Source organism: Falco punctatus (genome assembly GCF_963210335.1).
Source record: "Falco punctatus genome assembly, chromosome: 6".
Classification (NCBI taxonomy): Eukaryota; Metazoa; Chordata; class Aves; order Falconiformes; family Falconidae; genus Falco; species Falco punctatus.
In genome coordinates this window covers 66656936-66679670 of record NC_137585.1, presented here as the reverse complement: position 1 = coordinate 66679670, position 22735 = coordinate 66656936, and the positions used below count along the sequence as shown (strand labels likewise).

The following is a 22735-nucleotide window of genomic DNA, read 5'->3' as shown; positions in this document are numbered from 1 at the left end:
AATTAATTCTGTCATAGTGTGGGTGAAGTGGAATCAGTCTATATCATGGATACATTTGCTGTTCATACAGACAGTTTTGAGGCTGCTAAATAGAAATATGCATTGACGCATGCCTACATAAAGCAAAGCTTTTTATTACATTTACTGATTATACTTTTCAAATGGATACAAAGTGAATGATTAGGGAGAACTGAGAGTTCCTGAGGTGTGTGTGAAAAGGATAAAAGGAAGCAAAATTCTTGGCAAGGACTTTCATGACTGGTGCTAATGGGGAAGTAGTAACAGTTTTAGTCTTAGACAATACTAAAGAAAGAAAAGGCAATCTTTCATCATCTTATTCACAGACCACTGTACTATTCTTACAAGTATCAGCCTATCTCAATGATAGTAATAGCACGGCAATTCGCACAGTGGAAGCTGGCTGATTAGCTGAAAAGTGGGGGCTTTCTTCTGATTGAATAGCTGTGGAGAACATGAGGAAAGATAAACAATTCCCACTGTTTAGGAAAAACTGAAGATCCAAAGAAGGAACTGAAAAATATCTTCAATTGCTACAGTGACCCTTATGATGCAGACAGACTGGTGGATATGATAAAAACAGCTGTACACCGGAGGAGCAGTAAGTTAACCATAGGCTGAAGCACACGCTTCCCTGTCTGGATGAATACCTGTCAGTGATGCATGCAATGCCATCTCAGAGGTTCTGTCTCTGAATGGAGAGTAGTTGAGAGAGCATCTGACAGCCACTAGCCGATAAACGCTTCTCTCTGTTGCCTACAGTTTCCAGACATATGGAAAAATTTGGTGCCACCTAATGGACAACCCCCTCTGCATCCCAAATTTCAAATGTCTGTTAAACTCTATATAGAAATGCTTTTTCAAGGGTTCTATAAAGGCCTGTTACCTATAGTTGTTAATGCTTCACACTAAGAATTTCTAATTCACTATGCTTAATCATATATCTTGGGATGTAATACGCATTTTTTAGAGGCAAAGACTCACAAGCAATACAAGGATTTCTGCGTTTGCTGGCATTAAATTTATGAACTGGGGTCATCACACAGCTTCCTCGATTTCAGCAACTTAAACACACATGAAACTAAATTATTGTACCTCAGTGCTCTGATGTGTTTACAGGTGAAATTTAACTAGCTATTTTGTCAAAGTCAGATAGATTATTCTTGATCATCCTTAAAGAAGTTTACTGCTCTAGCTCCACGGACATAGCTCTCTATCCTAGTAGAAGTCATGACTATGTCAACAAAGTATTACTTTAGCCCTGGGGTCTATACCAGCATGTGTATATTTACAAAAGACATTAGCAAATAGGAGTTGGGCTACACCACCACCAATACAATGACTGTCATAATGAACAACACTGTAAACTGTTGTTACTCCTGCAAAAGCTGGTGATGATGACCTGATTGTATATCATGTACTTCAGAAAGCAAAATAAGTAAAAAAATATAGGAGTATCTCTACTTAATCAGATGAACCACCTAGCATGTCCCAGAAACAGTAAATTAAACATATATGTCTGTGATATATGTATGTGTCTGTATGATTATATGTTTGTACATATAGTCATATATGTAGTCATATGGTTATATGTATATGACATAGACTATACGACCCAGGAACTCCCTAGGCAAGTGTACAGCATGGTATTCTTCTATTTGAAAACTGTGAGGAATTTTTCCTGCATGCTCCTGTCTGCATGCATGTGCAGACATAATCTGGTGTCTGCACATGAGCAATGTGTAAGTTTACCCTTAGACTTCCAGCATAATGGCCTTCCACAGAGTAACTGTATGTTATATGATGCAATATCTCCTTTTGCTTGTTTGAGCCTGTCCTCCTGGTAGCATCATCCATAGCTAGAACATTAGCATCAGTGTTAGAATTGCAATTTGAGCATCATGCCCAGTTCGCAACTGTCACTGGTTCTTAATTTCCATGTTTAGTGGAAGAATGAGAAAAATTGTGCTGTTTGATGAATTTCAGTCTGTAAAAGCGCATTTTGAAGAGGTGCATATGTGAATGAGACCAAGTTTCCACCTGCAGTTTGCATTTATAGTCCCTCAGGATGCGTTATGGGTTCAGTTCTTTTCATCTGCCTGCGAAGAGACAGGTATACAATATGATTAGGAGTGGTCTTGCAGGCCTCCAGGCAGTTGGCAAAGAAGTAGAATTAGCAATTATATTTCTGTTGCTTCTGAGCCTTTGGAATGAACTGGGAAAAGTGACTGGGCATTTTATTATTTTCTTTGAAATTTGTTGTATGCATTCAAGACAATATTTAGTGTCTTCTGTAAAAAGTAATCACATTAGATGAATCTGGTTCATTACTTTTAGAGAAAATAATTATTGGTTTTCATGCAGATAATAAAATGCCTTTGAAATGGTGATGAGTTGATAGGCAATTTCGGAATTCCTTGGATACTTTTTACCCAAGGAGTATTGCTAAAACTCTTTCATCTCTAAAGCAAACAACATCCTTTATGCTTTACTAATTTATTGTATTCGGTATGTTTATGGGATTTATAGTTCCAGCTGGCATTTTTTACTGCTTGCATATATTTTTACCTTTTTTACCTTTTGTTACATAACTGATTCACAGTATTTCACAGATGTAAATGCTCAGGTTTGAGGGGAGGGTGCTTTTGCTCAAAATTTCTCTAAAAGAAAGAAAATCTGTACTTTTTATTCAGTTAAGTACAAGACCTATTTTTACTTTTGCCTGGGAAAAGATATTTAGTGGTTTGATGTAAAGAAGCAGAGATGATTGTTTTACTCTCTTACATTGTTTGATACTAATAATTTTAATATATCAGTCCTGGGAAAAAGATTTTGACCTGTACAATAGCTTTGGTGAAATGCAAGCAGTCTCAAAAGATTAAATAGTGAAATGATCAAACTCCTTTGTCATTGCTGACCCATAATACACATTTATACTTGAGTCTAGAGTTGAAATGTTAGTTTAATGCTTATATTTGGCAGTTTAAAAATAATGCTCAATGTCTCACTTGGGGCATGTTGTTGAAGGAGAATAGGCCATTGCAATACCCAGTGAAGCTAAAGTGAGGGTGCAGTGCTGAGAATTCAGTAATGGTTTGGTGTTTAAATGTGGTATTGATGTGTAATTAAGACACACAAGATTTAAGAAATAGGGGCACAGTTTGTCGTAGGGATAGCATGTGGTTCCCGAGTTGAGACTATGAGAGGATCAAAACAGGCTTATTACTGTTGTTAAAAGGCAATAGGTTGCCTGTATAGGCAGCAATCATTGATTGCTACACAGCAGCTGAAACAGCAGGATGGGTGCTTGCACTGCACCATTGACATGCAGCACTCAGGCTGGAGACACATCCTTCCAGTACCTTCCCTGCCCCTACCTAGCCACAGTTTCACCAAGCCAAACTCTTCATCCTTGGGCCCATAAGTTTTAAACCAAATCTCGTAGGCTGTATTATTCCCTATGAGTTTTGATGTACCCCATTACTTCAGCAGAAAAGCTCCCAAGTGCCTTCAGGAGACTTGAAAATAAGCGCTGAAACTACCAGCCCTGTCCTCCTTTTGCTTGTCATCAGCTGCAAGTGGCCATTGTCATCCTTGGGGTAACAGCAGCTTCTTCCCTGGGCAAACTGCTCTTCCTGGAGGGGCATGAATAATATTTCTAGAGCTATAGTTATCAGTAAAGGATATCATACACTTCTTTTGTTTGTCTTCCTGATGCTTACATGGTGAATTCAGTATGTTAATGGTGATCGTAAGGAGCACACAAGTATAGAAGGACTGCCTGGTAAAAGATTCGTTTGTTTTAGTGTCAGTAAAGAGAAGAAATAGAAGCTGCTGCTAATCAGTACATATGCCAAAGCTAGCTTGAATTTGCCCTTATCTTCTGTGATTATAAATAAGTAAGTAAATAAATACATTAGATTACTAAAACCAGCAGGCAATGAATGTAACATGACTGGTTGTTCTGACTGGTTGCTGTCTACCCCATATGAGACCATGAATGTCTGCTAACAGGGGACCTGGTTGTGGAGGATTTTTTTTGCTACCAAATGAAAGCAGAGTCCTTGCCCTACCGTGTTCTCACGCTCACTCGATCCCTCACCCAGTGCCTCATCCAGGAGGTCCCACTTGCCTTCCAGAACTTGCTGTCTGGATTAGCTGGGCAGGACGTCCTGTTGGCTCCTGCTGTGCCACTGCTCAAAGGTGTCTGTCTCAGGCATCCTCTGCCTCCTTGGGTGGCCCCTGGCACTGATCTCCAACCATTTTCTGGATCTCCGGGGTCTTCTCCTTTTCCTACATCTCTCCTCCAGCCAGGATTTTCACCTTATTTTTTCCAAAACCCCTTTTCCTTTCCAGACCCCCTTCTCCTTTCCAAGGCCACTTCTTTTTGAAGCCCTTTTTTTAAACACCATATCTTATTTCTGGACCCAGTAGCCCACCGGTTTCCTCAGTCAAAACTATGTGCAGAAGCACACCATGTGATCAGTCTGCTAACTGGTGGTTCTGTCTCATTTCTCATTGTTAACTGTAGGACTCGGGAAGGGTCACTTTCCTTTAGTCCAGGTGTTACCAGTATTTCAAACCAGATCACACTGGTTGCAGTTAGCGAGTAGCCACTTCTGCTTCAGAGTTCAGGAGTTCAGTTTCAAACACTCATACACAAACACACACGCACCCAATTATCTGCCTCCTGCTAGCCTTCACAATTTAAGCTATTTTTGCCTATGACAATCCTAAGTAGTTTTTCTAATCCTACTAAAACCGATAAAAAAGAACCACACGTTTATCATGCAAGTTCCCTCCAAGAACCTGCAGCTGTAAGGGTTTTGGTATTGAAATTTTTATTGCAACTCTGCCTTGAAGAAGGAACTCATGTACATGTAAAGAAAGTGTTCCTTATGTCTCTTGGGGATAATTTAAAGCCAACTTTTGAATCAAAATTTGACATCAATAGGAAGTATGGAACAGTCAAACAGGAACATAGTTGTGTTATTATTTTATTACTTTGCTCCTTTCCTGTAGCTTCTCTCCCACCCTGTGTGTCATGAAGTTGATTAGTCCTTGGTCTTCATGGGTTGTTTTTTCTGTTTTTAGCTGGGCAGTGTTTTGCATAGTGAGTTCTTAAGCTATGACTTCAGTTCCAAAAGCTTATTGTAATATAATAAAAAACCTTACTGTAAAGAACAGTTTCAGTAAAAGCAACAGGGCCTCTTTTTAACATCTTGCATGAATATTCATCTAAGTTGATAAGTATGTAGCTGCCAGATAACCACCATCCCATATTAAATATACAGTATAGCTTCAGTAATTGTGCATTCACATTTCTTTTAGAGAGCCCTACAGAGAATGCCATAACCATGGGCCTAAGCTTACATCATTTACATACAAGGTTATTTCTTTCCTCATGCATGAATTCTACACTTATAACAATGGACCTATTTGTAAGAATGACGCTACTTCCTTGAATCAAGCACCGCAGATCAAATTGGCACAAAGAGACATTAATAAAAAACTTTGTGTGACAGTTCCAAGTATGTCGGAGATGTGTAATCAACAGCAGAATTACATTCTAAGGTAGCAAGAAGAGTAGTGATTATTTTAAATTCTTTAATTTAAATCCTTTGATTTAAAATGATTTTTTTAAAGGCCTTTTTAGTTGCATATCATGGACCATTCTCATTGAGATGTATGGCAGCTCTTAGTGAGGCTCACTTCCCTTTCTCTGATTCATGTTGCAGATTTGCAAGTGTGGTTTAAACCCTGGTAGGCAGCTAAGCCCCACACAGCTGCTCACTCACTCCCCTGCAGTGAGATGGCTCTGTCCCACCCAAAACCAGTACAGCAAGTTAAACCATTATTCTTAAATATGACCATGCACAAGTTTCTATCCCTATTTGATTAGTTTTATAGGGGATATATATATTATAAGGATCTGACTCTACTTTTAAAATCTACTCATAAATCACATTTAAACCTGCCAAATTTCTCTGATTCGTAGTTCCTAGCTCAGGTTGTGCTAAGACAGTGAGTAGTGCTTGAGTTTCTGGGAAAGGCAACTTTGGGATCTGGAAACACTGCTCCAGGCAGTCTTAGCATCATATGAGGGAGCCTAGTTGCTCTGAACCCAGCAGTGAAATTGGACTACCAATAATGTTACTCAGTAGATGTTCCTAAAAGCGGGGTTTGTGCCTAATTTTATCACTGAACTTGGAAGAACGAATATTGAAAACAGAAATTCTGCAGTTTGTCAAATTTAGAATTAAAATGCCAATCATTACTAACTGGTAACTTTTAGTATCTCTCATTTGTCTAGCAGATATGTAAACTGTTCTTCTTAAAGCTGAACAATCCTAACTTTTTTCAGTAAAATCCTGTATGAATGAGTTACAGTGATGCAGAAGTGTGAGTTAATACCAAGCCCTTGACACTTCAAAAGTTCTATCTCCTACAACTCAATGTTAGCAAGATTTCTGATGTGCAAATACACTTAGTAAACAGCACTTGTTGCTTGCAAATCTCAAAATTAATGTACAATACCATTATCTTTCCAACACACCTTTTTAACACATGAAGAAACTGAGACATAGAGAGGCTAATTGGCTTACCTGTAGCGGTCACCTGACTGACTGTAGCAGAAGTAGGTGTACAACATCACCTCTGATGATGCTCCATTAATTCCCTTCACTTCAGGTACACTATCCATCTCTCAGTTCATTCATCTCATTGTTGATAAGGTACAGCTGCCAGTTTGCTAAATTGAAGGGGAAACAAAGTCTGTTTCCATTTCTAGGACAGATTTATAATCTTAGATGACAAATAAGGGAATCAATCCACTTATTTTTAGGTGTCTGAAAAGTAAGTATTTTTCCTAAGCTTTTATTATGGGCTCCTTTTCTAACCACAAGTGAAAGAAGGATACGCCAAGGGACGTGATTCATCTCATTCCAAATAGGTGTCAGTTGAGAAGAACCATCCTAAGAGGAGCCTGCCTCTCTTGCTCGTTAACTACTCAAAATTCCTAGAAAACTGCTGAGGCAAGACGTTTATCTTTAAACAGCTAAAAATTGGTATATTGACTGTAAGCCTAAAATGGTAAAAAAAAAAAAGATTTTGTCTGTGTGCGTGACAGTTCTTCCCTGCAGACATACATACTGCTATCCATGCTTCTTTATTTATTGTTCTAAATATGTTCAAAATTTGATGAGGAAAAGAAAAAGATTGTTTTATGCATTTTCATCTGTGGTTCAGAGTATTAATTGTTGAAACCAGCCAATAATCAAATGTATCTGCTCCACATGCTTTCTACTGTGGTCCTACAGCTATGGACATGCTATATGTCAGGAATTCATATAAACATCAAGTTAACCTCTACAAAAGAAACATAGCAAATGTTGGTTGTTCATTCCATTTGGTCATTCCAGTAGTTAGAATTCTAGACAGCTCTATGAAGGGAAAATATTTTAACATCTCATAAGAAATCAAGAGTTTCTTAATCTCTGTGAATAGGTTACTATTTCCTGTAGTAAAAACAATACTTCTTGCTTATAAGCTGTTACACAAAGTATTTTTTCCTAAATTAGTTAACTGGCACATCTAGTCAAATTTCTAAAGCAGTATTTATTTGATTAAATATTAGAGCATCTATCCATCTCAGAAGATACCATTAAGAACTTGCAAACAGATCTATTTATACTGCAATTTAAAATCTGTGTTCTACCCTAGTACTTCCTAGTGATATGAGATTAATGTTGTTGGTGATAAACATGTCCATGAAATGATGGAAATTGTGTGAAACAAGCAAAAAACCTTTTCCTGAAAAATAAAAAAAAGTAGCAAACTCTACATCACTACCATATTTTGGCATGTCTGTGTCCTTTCACCCATGCCTATGTCTGTTAATATAAAAATAGAAGTTGGATTTCTAATGAAGTAAAATTTTCTTCCTGAAAAATGGAAATGTTTCACTTTCATATTAAATATTCTATCAAATCAAAAAATTAGGATTGAAAAATCCTTTTGAAATTAAAAAGCTGTGTATTTGTGGGGGGGGGGGGGGGGGGGAGAAGATAAAGAATTGCTTGATATTTTCCAGCTGAAATGATGCCAAAGATTTTTAAATTAGTTTTTACATATCTTCAATGATAATGGTTCTGCCTATCTGAAAACTCAGTATGTGACTGAAAAATATAGCTCAGCTGGAACTGGAATACGAACATGTTGGTTCCAAGACAATATCATGGATTTACCTTACCTATTTACATTCTGAAGAGCATAATTTCCTAAAACTTTCTTAAAAGGAGAATTATATATCTGAAATATAGATAGATACAGGAGATGAGAACTGCATAGCACTGGCCAGCAGTTTGTATTTGGTTTCCTTAGTTTTCAGGTTACATGACTGTCACAAATGAGATAATAGCGAGTAAAATCTACTTTATATTTGAATAATCACCTAATGTCAAAACTGTAAAATTACCCCCAGGGTATAGAAGATTATTATCACAGAATCACAGAACCGTTGGAGTTGGAAGGGACCTCTGGAGATCATCTAGGCCAACCCCCTGCTGAAGCACCTAGAGCAGGTGCACAGAGCCACATCCAGGCAGGTTTTGACTATCTCCAGGGAAGGAGACTCCACACCCTCTCTGGGCAGCTTGTCCCAGGGCTCTGCCACTCTCAAAGTAAAGAAATTCTCCCTCATATTCAGAAGAAGCTCCCTGTGTTGCAGTTTGTGCCCATTGCCCCTTGTCCTGTCACTGGACACCACTGAAAAGACCCCAGCCCCATTTTCTTGGCACTTGCCCTTAAGATTTTTTTATGCATTGATAAGATCCTCTCCCAGTCTTCTCTTCCCCAAGCAGAACAGCCCCAGCTCTCTCAGACTCTGCTCATCAGGGAGATACTTCAGCCTCCTACTCGTCTCCGTAGCCCTCTGCTGGACCCTCTCATGATGGATAAGTTGAACAGGACAGGACCTGGCACTGACCCCTGGGGAACACCAATACCTACAAGCCTCCAACCAGACTGTGCCACTGATAACAACCCTCTGAGCTCTGCCACTCAGCCAGTTCTCAATCCGCCTCACTGCCCACTCACCTAGTCCACACTTCCTGAGTTTATGTATGAGTGTGTTACAGGAGACTGTATCAAAAGCCTTTCTGAAGTCAAGGTAAACAACATCCACTGCTCTCCTGTCTTCCACCCAGTCAGTCATTCCATCAGAGAAGATTGGTCAAACATGATTCCCCCTTGGTGAATTCCTGATACCCTTCTTTTCCTCCTCATGCTTAAAGCTGACATCTAGGATGAGCTATCCCATCACCTTTCCAGCAATGGAGGTGAGGTTGATGGGCCTGTAGTTTCCTGGGTTCTCCTTCTTGCCCTTTTTGAACACTTGGAGTGACAATGGCTTTCCTCCAGTCCTCAGGGACCTCTCCTATTTGCTGTGACCTTTCAAAGGTGATGGAGAGTGGCTTGGCAATACCACCTACCAGCTCCCTCACAACTTGAGGGTGCACCCCATCGGGGCCCATGGATTTATGTGTGTCAGGTTTGCCTAAATGATCTCTAACCTGATCTTCCTCGACGAAGGGAGAGTCTTCCTTTCTGTAGACTTTCTTGCTTCCAGGGTCTGGGATTCCTGAGGGCTGGCCTTAGCAGTAACAACTGAAGCAAAGAAGGTATACAGTAACCCTGCCTTCTCTGTATCTTTCATCACCAGGGCACCCACCTCATTCAGCAGCAGGCCCACATTTTTCCTAATTTGCCTTTTGCTACTGATGTACTTGAAGAAGCCCTTCTTGACATCTGTCACCAGATTTAATTCCAAATGGACCTTGGCCTTCCTTATCACATCCTTGCATACTCTGACAATGCTCCTGTATTCCTCCCAGGTGGCCTATCCCTTTTTCCACATTCTGTGAACTTTATTCTTCTGTTTGAGTTTTGCCAGAAGATCCTTGCTCACCCATGCAGATCTCCTGCCCCCTTTGCTTGATTTCTTACTTATAGGGATCCACTGATCTTGAGCATGGAGGAGGTGTTGCTTCAATATTAGTCACCTCTCTTGGACTCTTCTACTTTCTAGGGCCTTAACCCATGGGATTCCTCCAAGCAGGTCCTTGAAGAGGCCAAAGTTAGCTCTCCTGAAGTCCAGGATTGCAATCCTACTCATTGCCCTGCTTCCTCCATGCAGGATCCTGAACTCTACTATCCCACTAGTATTTCTTTGTTTGTTAGTACAAGGTCCAACAACACACCTCGCCTCCTTGGATCCTCCACCACCTGTGTCAAAAGGTGATCATCAGTGCCTTGTAGGAACCTCCTGGACTATGTGTGCCTACCTGTGTTGTCTTTCCAGCATATATCAAGTTTGTTGAAGTGCCCTGTGAGAACCAGAGCCTGTGATCATGAAGCTACTCCCAGCTGTCTGTAGAGGCCTCATCGACTTCCTCTTCCTGATCAGGTGGCCTGTAGTAAACAGTCACAACAGTGTCAGCCATGTTAACCTGCCCCTTAATCCTTACCCATAGGCTCTCGACTCAATTCTTCATCCACCCCTAGGCAGAGCTTGATACATTCCAGTTGTTCTCTCACATAAAGAGCAACCACCCTGCGTTGCTGGCCTGTCTTTCCAAAAAGTACATAGCCATCCATGACAGCATTCCAGTCATGTGAGCTATCGCACCATGTCTCTGCAACCGCAATGAGATCATGGCCCTGCGACCTCACAGAGATCTCTAATTCTTCCTGTTTATTCCCTATGCTGCGTGCATTGGTGTACAGCCGTTTGGCACGCAGGGGAACAGACTGACTGACTCCTTATCTGACGGAGTACTCCTGTTAGAACACATCAAGTAAAGATCTCACTCTATCCTATAGAACAGAGTGTAATTTAAGGTCTTCAGTCATACTTGCTAAGAAGGCTTGACTTACTTGAACAGTGGTGTTTGCTCAGTGTGAATTACAAAAAAATTACATTCTTCTTTGTATATGACCCTAAGTAACATTGTCATCCAATGCATAACCATGGCCTTTGCTCATGTCTAGCATGCCTTCAGTGTTTAAATTATCCCAATAATTCCATTATTTTCTGAACTGGACCATAGTGCCTTAGCGGTGGCATTACTCAAGACCAGCCAGAGCTTCATCGAGCAAGGGTAGATTCCCAGGGCAGTGCAGATCTGTATCAGAAGCCCTTCTTCAGGGAACCCCAATGGAGGCAGCAGGCTGGGGATCCTCGGTTAAGAGTGATATTTTTTTTTTTTACATTAGTGTTCTATGTCTGTTGTGCTTTCTTAATAAACCCATTCCGTCAAACACACATTCTCCTAAGCACCAGAATGTGTGTATGCAGGTGGTATGTTGAGAGAGCAGGGGATGCCAGCTATTGACTCTTATTATCATCCTCCGGGTGCAGAGGAATGAAGCTGGGTTAATTAACATTGATAATATACAGCTGTGGGCTGGCTTCAGGGGTGGTGGGCTGGCTGATGTGGATAAGGTGCAGCTGTGGCTGGTTCCTGCTAAGTAGTTAAATAGCTCTAAGGGGTAATAGAGGGGAGCAGTCAATGAAGAGAGACCTGGAAGAAGCAGAGGGAGGAGAGAGTGCGTGCCCTGGAGGTAGGAGAAACAGGGAGTAGGATGCAGCAGAGGCAAAGAAGCGGAGTGGACTGGCCTGGAGAGTATGAAGAAAGAGCATGGACAGTAGATGAACCTTAGAAACCTTGTGGGGGGGGTGATGGCTGTGCCAGGGCAAGGCTTGACAAATACTTATTGAAGTTAACCTGGTACAGGATGGTAAAAGCCTTCTTGCAGCCTACTAGTTTGTTTGTGCTGCAACATCTGGGTTCTTGAGTTGGCACCCATGTGATGGTCTTAGAGATGCCTTTTGGACACTTTTAGAAGCTGATAGTGATTGACTTTTTGTTTCTATACCTCATATTGTTATCGAAATCTCAGAATGAAGAACTTATCGACACCAATGTGATGCAGATAAGCAGACACTTCTTTATGGACAGCTGGGTGCGTGAGTGAGTCCTCTCACGATCAACGCACACCAAGCTTCAAAATCATACACCATCTATAGAACTTATTCATACATATTCATTAAGTATTCATGCATAAACATAGTATTTCCCAAAAATGATTAACATACTCTCCTCCCATATCCAATTTTGCGCAGTAAAGGTTAGAAAGGTCCAGAAATGGGTCTGGGGTACGATTTGGGTGGGTGGTATATGAGTTGGTGGTCGTGATCTCTCCCTGCCGGAATTACCTTTTACTAAAGTTCACGGTTTCTTGGCAGGTAACTACGAGTTGTTTCATTTGGTTGCTCCCAGTTCCCATTATTTCTGCATTCTGACATCTCAATACACTTTCTACATACAGATTTTTTTGTATTTGACTAGTCTTCTGTAACTGACTATTATCTAAAAGTCTCAAATTTGTTACCTAAGTGCTAAGCATTCCTATTCAATGATTCTAACCCATTCTTCTGGCCTTGGTATAGGGCTGTACAGAGGATTTCATAGCAGCTTTTGCTGTTCAACTATGAGTTTAATTAAAATATATTTCTTATTCCTTTATATTTCTATTAAAATGATTTTATAAAATCAAATAAAGTCAATTAATTCTAACTTATTAGCAGATCTGTAACAATACCTCTGTGAGTCACTGGAAAATGTGGCTGGGTTGCTCTCTGACCTTTTTTCCTTATCTTGGGGTCTTACGGCCTTAGTCCTGTTCTTTATCTTCCTGCCATTGTCTCTTTATGGTTTTAGGCTGCACTGGTTTCCTCAGTCCTTTGCTGAAGTGTGAGCCTGCCCTGTCTTTTTTAGGCTGCTTTCCCTTTCTTGAGCTAAGTGTCCTGAGAAGCCACATGTAAATGTGCTGGGATTTTGATGACCTGCTAACCTATGTGCCATGAATCTCCTTTTCCTTCCTCCACCACTCCTTCTGGCAGTCCTACATACATAAATTCTCACTCATATTTCATTCATACTTGTCTTAAGATTTCTATTACGTAGCTCTGCTTGACAGAGATGGGATCCTAATTTTCATGAGTTTCCCTGAGTTTTTCTTGCCACTTGAGTGGCAACTAGGATGCCATAGACTGCTGTATACTTGCTAGTTTGTTGATGTAGCAATGATGAGTGGCCTGAACCCAATATATCCCATGTTCTTTCATTAATGGGGGATATTTTTGTTGAAGAGCAAGAAGTGATGGAGGTGATATAGGAGGCAGAACAGAATGTCAGGTGTAAATCCTCTGCTGACATACAGTCGCTAACACTACTGGGGCTGGAGAGTCTGGATCTGTCTTGGATCCCTCTGTTGAGCTTGATCTTGGCAGAGATTCACTTTGTTAAAGGGAAGATCAGGCCATGGGTATCTTAGCAGCCAGCCAGTGGGCTTCCTGCTGCATGAGGTATGGGTAGTTTCGCTCCTCATCTGTAGAAGATGGACCACTAAAGCTTTTTTTTATTATTATTTGGAAGTACAAAAGGAATGTTAACACTAATAAGTTATGTCAGTTTTCTTTAAATTAAGAGTTGTGCTTAGAGTCTAATTGTTTTCACAATAAAACAGCGTTCTATATAGACTGACATGTTCGCTGTAGTGATTTGTACTGTTAAGGAAACTAGAAACTAAGTAATACAGAGAGAATGATTCTTCAGACACACACTGAAACTTCTACAAGAACTGTATGCTTGCATCTCATGACACATTCCTCTTGTCCCTCTGAAAGAAAATTTCAAATATCACTGTTCTCAGTTGTAACTGATAGAAACTGGATTAAGATAAGTGCATTTGTGTAAACAAGAATATTTTTTTCCTCAAAAATAGCAATTGAAAAACACACCACTGAATTCTAAATACATCAATATTGATAAATATTGACTGTAGACAGGGATATACTAGTTTAAATTCATACCTGACATTAAACTCCCATTAAAAGAATGTTTTTTATTTCTCGCTCATGAAGGAGATGCCAAAAAGAAATTCCTGCTGCCTCATTGTTTACTGATCTTTAAGTGAATCTTTAGGTGAATTTGAACTAAACAAATTTTCATTCTAATGTGTATTTATATTATTAAAATGGTTTTGTTTTTTAAAAAAAATCTGAATTCATAGCAAACTACTTGTAAAAGTGGATTTTTTTGTGAACACAACCTGATAATGAAATGTTTAAGACTTTCAGCTAAATTAGAGCTCTCTACAGGAAGCTCATCTTCCTGGAAAAATAATTCTCATCTTTCATATGACATTACTGAAAGCAAATTAAATACACTATGCTCTATAGCTTCAGTGAAGAGTATGTTTTGAAAAACATTTATTTTTCTGAAACACTGAATAATTACAACGCACCACAGCATTTTGTTCAGCATGGTAAAACTGATCATCTGTCTGTAACTCCAGTGTAATACAATGTTTGAGGATATAGCAGCGATGAAAGCCCTATAAATTTATCATTTATATCATACTTATTTTCATAAATAGTAACTCTAATCTTCATTTAACTTGCCAAGAGCTTAAATCCTAGTCGTACAAATACATCCAGATCATCACTTGTTGTCCTAGCATAGTTCAAACTGAAGGGTGATCTACATAATCCTATGCCAATGTATATAGAAATCTGACGGTAGACTAATTTAGAGTGGTGTTTGGTGTTGGGTTGATAACTGCAGCTGTACCAGTCAGGGGTCTGGTGTACAGCTGCCTGTAAATGCCAAATACACCCCAAATACACAGTTGGTTTGCTCTGGCTGTACTTTTACAAACGACATTTCCTTGTAGCAGCCATAAGGCATAGGCAGGTCCATTATATAATTTCTATTTGACGAACAACGTACCCATTTTTAAGAATTGTGAGTGTTGCCCATATAATAATTATTGTAATAATGGAAAATACGCAGCCTGGGTGCAAATGATGAATTGGAGAGTTAAGGTGTCTAAAAAAAAAATAATGAGTTTTCCTGTGATTCATGCCCAGCAGTACAGGGAAATACATTAACACATTGACTTTCATCAACCTGTTTTTAAACATCAGAAACATTTAGAAATAAAAGAAGAATAACTGGAGAACACAGGACATGAAGTCATTTAGTGTTGAATGTCAGGCTGCAAGCTGATATTGTTTCTGCTTATTCTGAGTGCACGTTTAACTTCCATAGCACTTTCTGGGATTTCAAAGTAATGTTTCTGAATTTAAATTCTTCTGTGAAATGGAAAGACACTAACATTCACATTCTACTGATTGAAGCTGCTAGCTTAGGGAGTCCAATTTTCCTCTGTGAGCATTGGATTAGTGAAAATAGCAACTCAAACTGACAAGTTTATTTTGCATAGGAATAAGCAATACAAACTATGAAGAAGCAGAGAATATACCCCAGCAACCTGTGTGTATAATGATGGTGTAAGGATAGCCAGAGCCTCTATTCTAATACTGTAGTGTCTAAATCTTTTTTCAATTCCAGTAGGAGAGCATTTCTGAGACTCTAAAAAATGGAAAAATAGTCGGGTTTATATGTGTAGTCTGATTTTTTAGGAGTAATTACAAACTCATAGTGACACAGCCAACAACAGTTTTACCACTTCTCAGGCACCTTGGATATACCAAATAGGAGACTTTGCAGTCTAACAGTGTATGCAGGGTGACCAAGATTAACTTTATAATTGTGTACATTGTGTTACAGATGGGAATAAAAATCAGGCTCAGTTTAGTATTCCTGTATTTGAAGCAACAATGTTGGGGCTCATATTCAGAGAAATAAAATCCTTTGATTTTCAGATTCCTTTCAATTTCAACTTTACTCATGCAGCCAGCTCATATCTTAAAGATGAACCTGAAGAGGACAGAAAATGTGGAAAATAACAGAAAATGAGTTGAAACTGAGATATATATTGTGTCTTTCAGTTGGCAGTCAGAAACTCTAATACTAAGACCTATTCTGCCAGCATATTTTATGATTTGGTTTATGCCTTTTTATTAATAGGAATGCCATATATACAATCACATTCAGTTACACAGTACAGCTTTGTCGCCCAGGCGATGGACTGAAGGATGTATTTATTGAAAGCAGCCACCCAAGCAGAGTCAGAGCTCTTCAAATATATTTTCATATATATATATATACACATATACCCTTGCAGTATCCTCATGAAGCAGAGAAATATTTCTGCCTTTGATCACTATTAAGGAAGCAGACATAAAAAAGGAAATTATACAAGAATGTCTGGGATAGATCTGGGCACAGATGCTATAGCCTTTCCAAATCCAGGCCATGCCCAGCCCCCAAAGACATCATCAACATTTCAGTTATTTTGCTCTGTTAACCTTCTCTCAATTGCTTTTTCATACCATATGATCAGCTTCTCACTCAAGGCTGCAGGATAAAGGAACAAACCCCTCTCCAGCCAGCTCTATATGAAGCCATGGGATCTAAATAACTGATAGATGCATGGTTCCATGGAGTAAATGAAAATAAAGTTCAAGATCTTAATGCAAAGCCAAGGACTCACCAGTTACAGAGAAGGAAGCTAGAAGTAGCTCTTCTGGGTCTAAGGTAAAATACTCTGAAGCACCAGCATAGGCTATCTGCAACTTTGCTCTATTGTTTCTGTGGATATATTAATTGTTTAAGTTTTCAAATCTAACAGCTTTGCTGGTATGAAATTCACTTCAGAGAAAAAGTAGTCATTTATTTGGTATTCTGCAGCATGTCTTTCTCCTGAAAACTCTTCTGAATGTGAAAATGCATTATAAATAGTCCAAGGTTGTGGCTTTGAATCACTCCTGTTACTGGCATTTGAGAGAAGCTGTCATTTCTATAAAATTTCTACACTCTTTGTCACTCTTGGTGTACACAAATACAGAGCAAATTTTGGTCCAAAGGTATTGTACAGTAGTATCTAATAATTAGATTTTTTTTTTAAAGAGCACTTGTATGAGTGTTTTACATTAAAGTCAGTAGTAAAGCTAATGGAATTCCTGCAACTAGTGAAAGTAGAAAGACAACCAGTGTCTGGGTCTGTGGCAGGGAGTGTTCGCAGCTACAGTCCTTGAACAACATCTCCAAAGAAACAGTCCTCAAACCACTGACCATGAACAGGGGTTGTATATGCCCTACAGAGATCCACTCCTGAAATGCTTTTAGTTTAATACATTTGACGTAACCATGATACCATCGAATCTTCACTGTTAACCATTAAAAGCAACAATTTTAGTGCCGAGATTTGTGTATTGCCATAGCATTACAAAATCAGTGGTAGGAAACACTTTGAAAATTAAGGGTATTTTGTTTGTTGGGTCAAGACCATAGTTGGTACTATTTTTTGATCACTCTTAGGTATCTTTTCTTTATCAGAACTCTGAAAAGAGTCAATAAGACAATGATTCACTTTATCAGCTCAGATCTTTCTCACAGTTTAGTTTTAAATAGGATGACAGTTGATGAGTTTGATTACTAATTACCTAATGAGGGCAGAGTCTACCCAAAGGAATTACATCAAAGTATCTGTGCCAAAAAGTAGAACAAAGAACAATTGTTTTTGTGTAAGTTTCTCCTAAATACTGTGATCCATGATACAGGATGCAATTATATCTAACTTTTAAAATTCAGTATAACCCAAGATTTTAAAAGAAGCTATGAGCTTTAGGCACACAGAGGTTTCAATATGGAACTAATTTCTGATCATTTGATATTGCAGACTTTTTCATTGTTTCTAAATATTTTCCTCTTCATGAAAAAAAAGACAAATAGTTTGAGTAGGTACCCACTCACTTACAGGAGATCAAAGAGATAAGGAATAATTATTCATTATTCCTCAGTTAGACCAAATCTGTTAATTCATGGAACTGCACACTATTTATGGACATCACAGGGCAGGTCTAATATCCCTAGAATTGTCTATTTGTGCTTTTTTTGAAATATAGAGCTACAGCATATATGAATAAAACATTAGCATAATCTATAAAGCAAAATTTAACTATTTTACATAGAAGCACAAAATAGTTGATGCTGGAAAGTACCTCTGGAGATCACCTAGTTCCAGCTCCCTGTTGAACGCAGGGTCAGTGAGAGCAGGCTGCCCGGGGCTATGTCCTGTCGGGTTTTGGACACCTCCAAGGACAGAGACTCCACAATCTCTCTGGTCAATCTATAATTCTGCAATACTTGTAAATATATGGAAACATTTATGATTAAGATATGCCTTATTTTAAACTGGCAGCTGAACATTAGTAGTGAGCTGCATTTTGCACTTCTTGATTGAGCAGCTATAAAACATTTCACAAGACTAAACAGGGAGCAATACCAACACAGTCCTTGCTGTTAGGTAAGCTTTTTTTTTTCTGACAGCTGTTCCACATAGGATGTTTATAAATCTAAATAGTCAGCAATTAGAGTGCTTAGTTGTTTACCATAAGCAATAAAACCTTATCAGCAGAAGTCTACCAACTCAAACCATGTGTGTGGTCAGTCAAAACAAGTTTCAGTAGACTAGCTCCTCATATTGGGACACAGGTTTACTCAGGCTCTTGAGAAATTGTGGATGGTGGTGTAAGCTCAAGTCTGGCCCTAGGTTTGAATCTGAGCTCATCTTTTTTCCACATTATTAATATTTTCTACACAAAAATTTTCTTCCCCAAGATTTCACAGATCTTCCAGGATCAACAAAGCATGCTGAATGCTCCCCAGGGGCTCCAGGTAATTATTTGAGCACTTTCATCCCTGGGCTGATAGAAACTACTTCTTAATAGTCCCTGGCTCCCCACTGTTAAAAGCAAATTTCAAGTTTCACCAGTACTTAGCTACCATTTCACAAGCTGTCAAATGACTAGTCAGAATGTCAGGAAAAGGAAATCAGTTCTGTTGAGTCGTCAGGTTTTATTACCAGTTAACAGATAACTGGCCTACCAATGCCTAAACAAAAATAATAAATGTTAACACTTTACTAGTTGCTAAAAAGAGCCTGGCAATCTTGAACAGCATTAAGCCATGTGTTAAATATGCCATTATAATCCAATACAGCAAAGTAACAGCCTCTCCTTGCCATGAGGGTTTTGGTGAAAGGTGGGCTTTTCCTTACTGCTGCAATGTAAGCACTGAACCCTCCCTCCAGGAGCAAGCTCTTAGTTTAAGCACTGATGGCAGCAACTATTACAAATACAGGAGACTTTGAGATATTTATTTGGTACATATAAAGAACACTGTGCCTATATTGTGTCAGAGGAAAGGTACGCTTAGATTTTGATAATGTCTCCAATTGTGGCCAGTTACATGCATTTGGAAGAATATATGAACACAATAGGCTTTTTTCTCTCAATACAGTAGGACTGTAGCACGTTTTTTGTTTTTTTGTGGTTTTTTTAAGGGAAAGGATAGTATTTAGCTAGCTAAATGTGGATATCTCCATGGCAGTTACAAATGTATGAGATTCCCTCTCTGGAATAATCGTTTTGTAATCAGTGGAAAATTATAAAATTCTGATTCCAGGTTCTAAATGTCACCATAAAGTAGATGCCAAAAAGACTGAACAGATAATGTGTGTAAGCACACTCAGTGGAGCAGGGAGGAGGTCTTGATATATAAAGCTGATATGCTGACTGTGGGAGCTGATATTGCTAAAAATAAGTCATTGCTCACCATAAATGCAGGATGTAGCCATCCCAATAAAATTAAGAAAGAAAAAAAAAAAAAAGATGCTAGAAGGAATTATGGATTCAATTATCAGGGCAATTGCTAGTTCTTCCTCTGTCAGCAGAGTTGTCATGGAGCAATGTAAGTTTTCTCATCTTCCTATTTGTTTTTTGTTTACTAAACTGGTGATGTGAAGCATACAAAGTTTTGGAAATGTGAATAACATGTCCTGACTACCTAAAAACAGCTACAGAATGTGATTGGGTTTTAGGCAAAAAAGTTTTTTATCACAGTGTCCTTGACTTCTCAATACTTTTTTTCCTCTTTTAGTTGATTAGACTCACATTTTTCCTAAAGGTTTTCTTTGTAAAATACTGTTTTTTCAGCAAAAGGTATTTAGCAGTTACTCTAAGAAAAGAAATCAGCTTCCTGCCTAAAAGCTTTTTTCTTAGACCCCAGGGCTATCAGTCAGATCAATTAAGTCATGTTTAAATTGCTTTGATTTTAAATATTCATGAATCCACAAGGCAGCCAATAAAAAGAAAATACCCCTGTACTGACAACTTAAATGGATCTCTGTGTGAGTCAAGGCTGCTGAGATTCAATTTCCTTTCGGTTTGCTGCTTTGCTCACGTGTGCTTGGCCTTACTGACCAAGACAGCAACTGCAATGCCATTGCACGCAGTGAAAATCTCACCAGTAGAAATCAGACTTAATTTCCAGATCCCAGCATTGCAGCGGTACTCAGCAAGGCTCTTCCTGCTGGTCTTTTAAATTAAAGCATGTAATTGATGATGGCCTTACTGCTCCCCTGGTAAATTTTCTTCTGAAGGCAATGCAAGCAGAATGTGATAAATCTGCGACAGTAGCTGGATGCATTTTGTCAACAAAGCTCTTTTTTTTTACAAAAGGCTGTTAACCACTTTCTCACATACCTAAAACTTTCCACCTTTGTTCTTGTTCATTGCCAATACATAGAAGTGATGGCTTGGCTTGGCTTACTCAAGTGGTTTGTACTGTTGTACTCAACATCCTATGCCACGATAGCATTATGAGGGCACACAAATAACAAAAATAACTTCAGTTCCTTCCTTTCTAGAAGCCTTCTAAAGACAGAGTGCATGCTGGTGTATTTGTATGGCAGAAAATAGGGGGAGATGCTTTTATTCATAATTACTGTTGCTTTATTCCAGAGGAACTGAGCTTAAAATCAGATCTGCTCTAACAAGCAAAAGCAAGATCATGCTTTTGAATGATGACTGGTAAATGAAAGGGGATAAATTTTAGGAAAAGGCAAATCTATTTTGGCAGTAAGCAGCTGGCTTTACAGCCTTCTGAGCATCACTTTTTAGACATTCTGCACAGTCTGTAGTTCTGTAAACAGCTGCAAACAAAATGATAAATTCTTACTGACCAGAGTTATGAGCAAATCTGATATTTCAAATCCTAATTCACTGAATCCTATTGAAAAATTTGTACAATAAAGTTATTGTCTTTATTTCTCATATTCTTTCATTGTCAAATAATTTCATCTGCTTTATTCCACAAGCAATTATCATTATATTTTATTTAGCAACATGTTTTCCTATGAGTTTATCTGCACATTTCACTTCATTATTTTTCCCATTTGTTATATGCAACAGCACAGGATTTTGAAATAAAAATATGACCCAGGTGAAGACTTGGTTTTATCTGTGTAAGTGGTAGCAAGCTAAGTGTTTGTGGTTTTTGCTGTGTGGATGATGTGTTTTTCAGATGTTTCGTAATACATAGCTTTTAGCGGACTATTAAGAATTCAGTATCTTGTCCCATTAAGCAATTTTTTTCCCCTAGAGCCGGAGGCTTAGATTTTGACATTTCCACATTAGTGAGAAGTTAATCTCTTTGGAATCATCCTTATGACTAACTACTTCAAAATATGAATGCCGTTCTCAGAACCTAAGATAAATCCCAGATATGAATCTACAGTTTCCTTTCTTTTAAGCATTTTACTGTAACCAAAAAATTTCTTGCCTTGTCAGGATACACCTCATATTATGTATAGAGGTATTGACTCTGCAAATACTGAGCATAAAACTTCCTTATAGCAATACCTTGCTGCATACAGTCTCCTGGCTCAGTCCTGGGACACTTGGAAGACAGAACTGATTAGATCAGTATTCAGGACTTTTCAGCCTGGTTATCACAGCTCTGTTCCTATCTTCCACAACAAATTATGTTCAGCTGTTTTGTCACTTTTTCATAAGAAAGATAAGGAAGAAAAATTTCAACCTGAATATTTCCAGGCTTATGTTTTAAATGTGGAGGTACATTTTTTGTTTAAAATCACGTCACTCAGCTGCCTTCATCTGGTTGTATTTTCTGAAGTGACGAAGTAGAGAAAATGTATTTGAATTACCAAATCACATTCACAAATTCAGTCCCTTTTTGAGTCTCAGCTTCTGAACAGCAACGTGCTACTGTAGGGAACAGTTATCTTCCAAGACCATGGCTGGCCAGGAAACGTCTGATACAGAATATGTTTTGGTTTCTTGCCATGTTGGTGGGTGTGCATGTTTTTGATATTGCAAAAGTTTTTCAATATCATGCAATCCAGACGGTGGAGAGTGCATGTATAGTTTTAATCCAAAAGGAATTAATCTCCTGTCTTGTTTCAACAGGTAAGATGTAGCTGAAGGGCAGTAGAATCTGTGTGAAGTGAAAGTGCTTTGCTAATGTGTCCTGCCATGTAAACAACATTCACTGAATGTCACATCAAATCTTCTCATCAAAGCAGTCTATCTGATGCCTTTGTCAACATCTGAGTGCTTGAGCTGATGCTGTTTTGCCTTCTTAGGAATGCAGGTGCTGGAATGGAATGGCATCCCCTTGACTGGGAAAACTTATGAAGAAGTCCAGAGCATTATTATTCAACAGAGTGGGGAAGCAGAAATATGTGTAAGACTGTGAGTTTTTCCCCATCTTTCTGTTTCCATTTTTTTTTGGCTTTTCATGGCTTTTTTTTTTTTTTTTTAAATTTACAGTTGTTAAGGTGGAACCTTTGTTAGCACGAAACACCGATGTAATAATTAGTG

At 38.7% G+C, this 22735-nt stretch overlaps 1 protein-coding gene across 9 annotated transcripts in view; it reads left to right on the top strand.

Annotated features, from left to right (window-relative positions):
• The window catches only part of PCLO (piccolo presynaptic cytomatrix protein), a 385852-nt gene that overhangs the window by 268474 nt on the left and 94643 nt on the right, over positions 1 to 22735 (top strand). For 6 of the 9 annotated variants that reach the window (XM_080392024.1, XM_080392028.1, XM_080392027.1 and 3 more), the window contains exon 11: positions 22498 to 22606. In XM_080392024.1, coding sequence (XP_080248150.1) covers positions 22498 to 22606 — 109 coding nt within the window. Of the gene's footprint in view, positions 1 to 18680; positions 22607 to 22735 lie in introns of those variants that run through there. The other 3 variants (XM_080392029.1, XM_080392030.1, XM_080392031.1) reach the window with 2 other exon arrangements.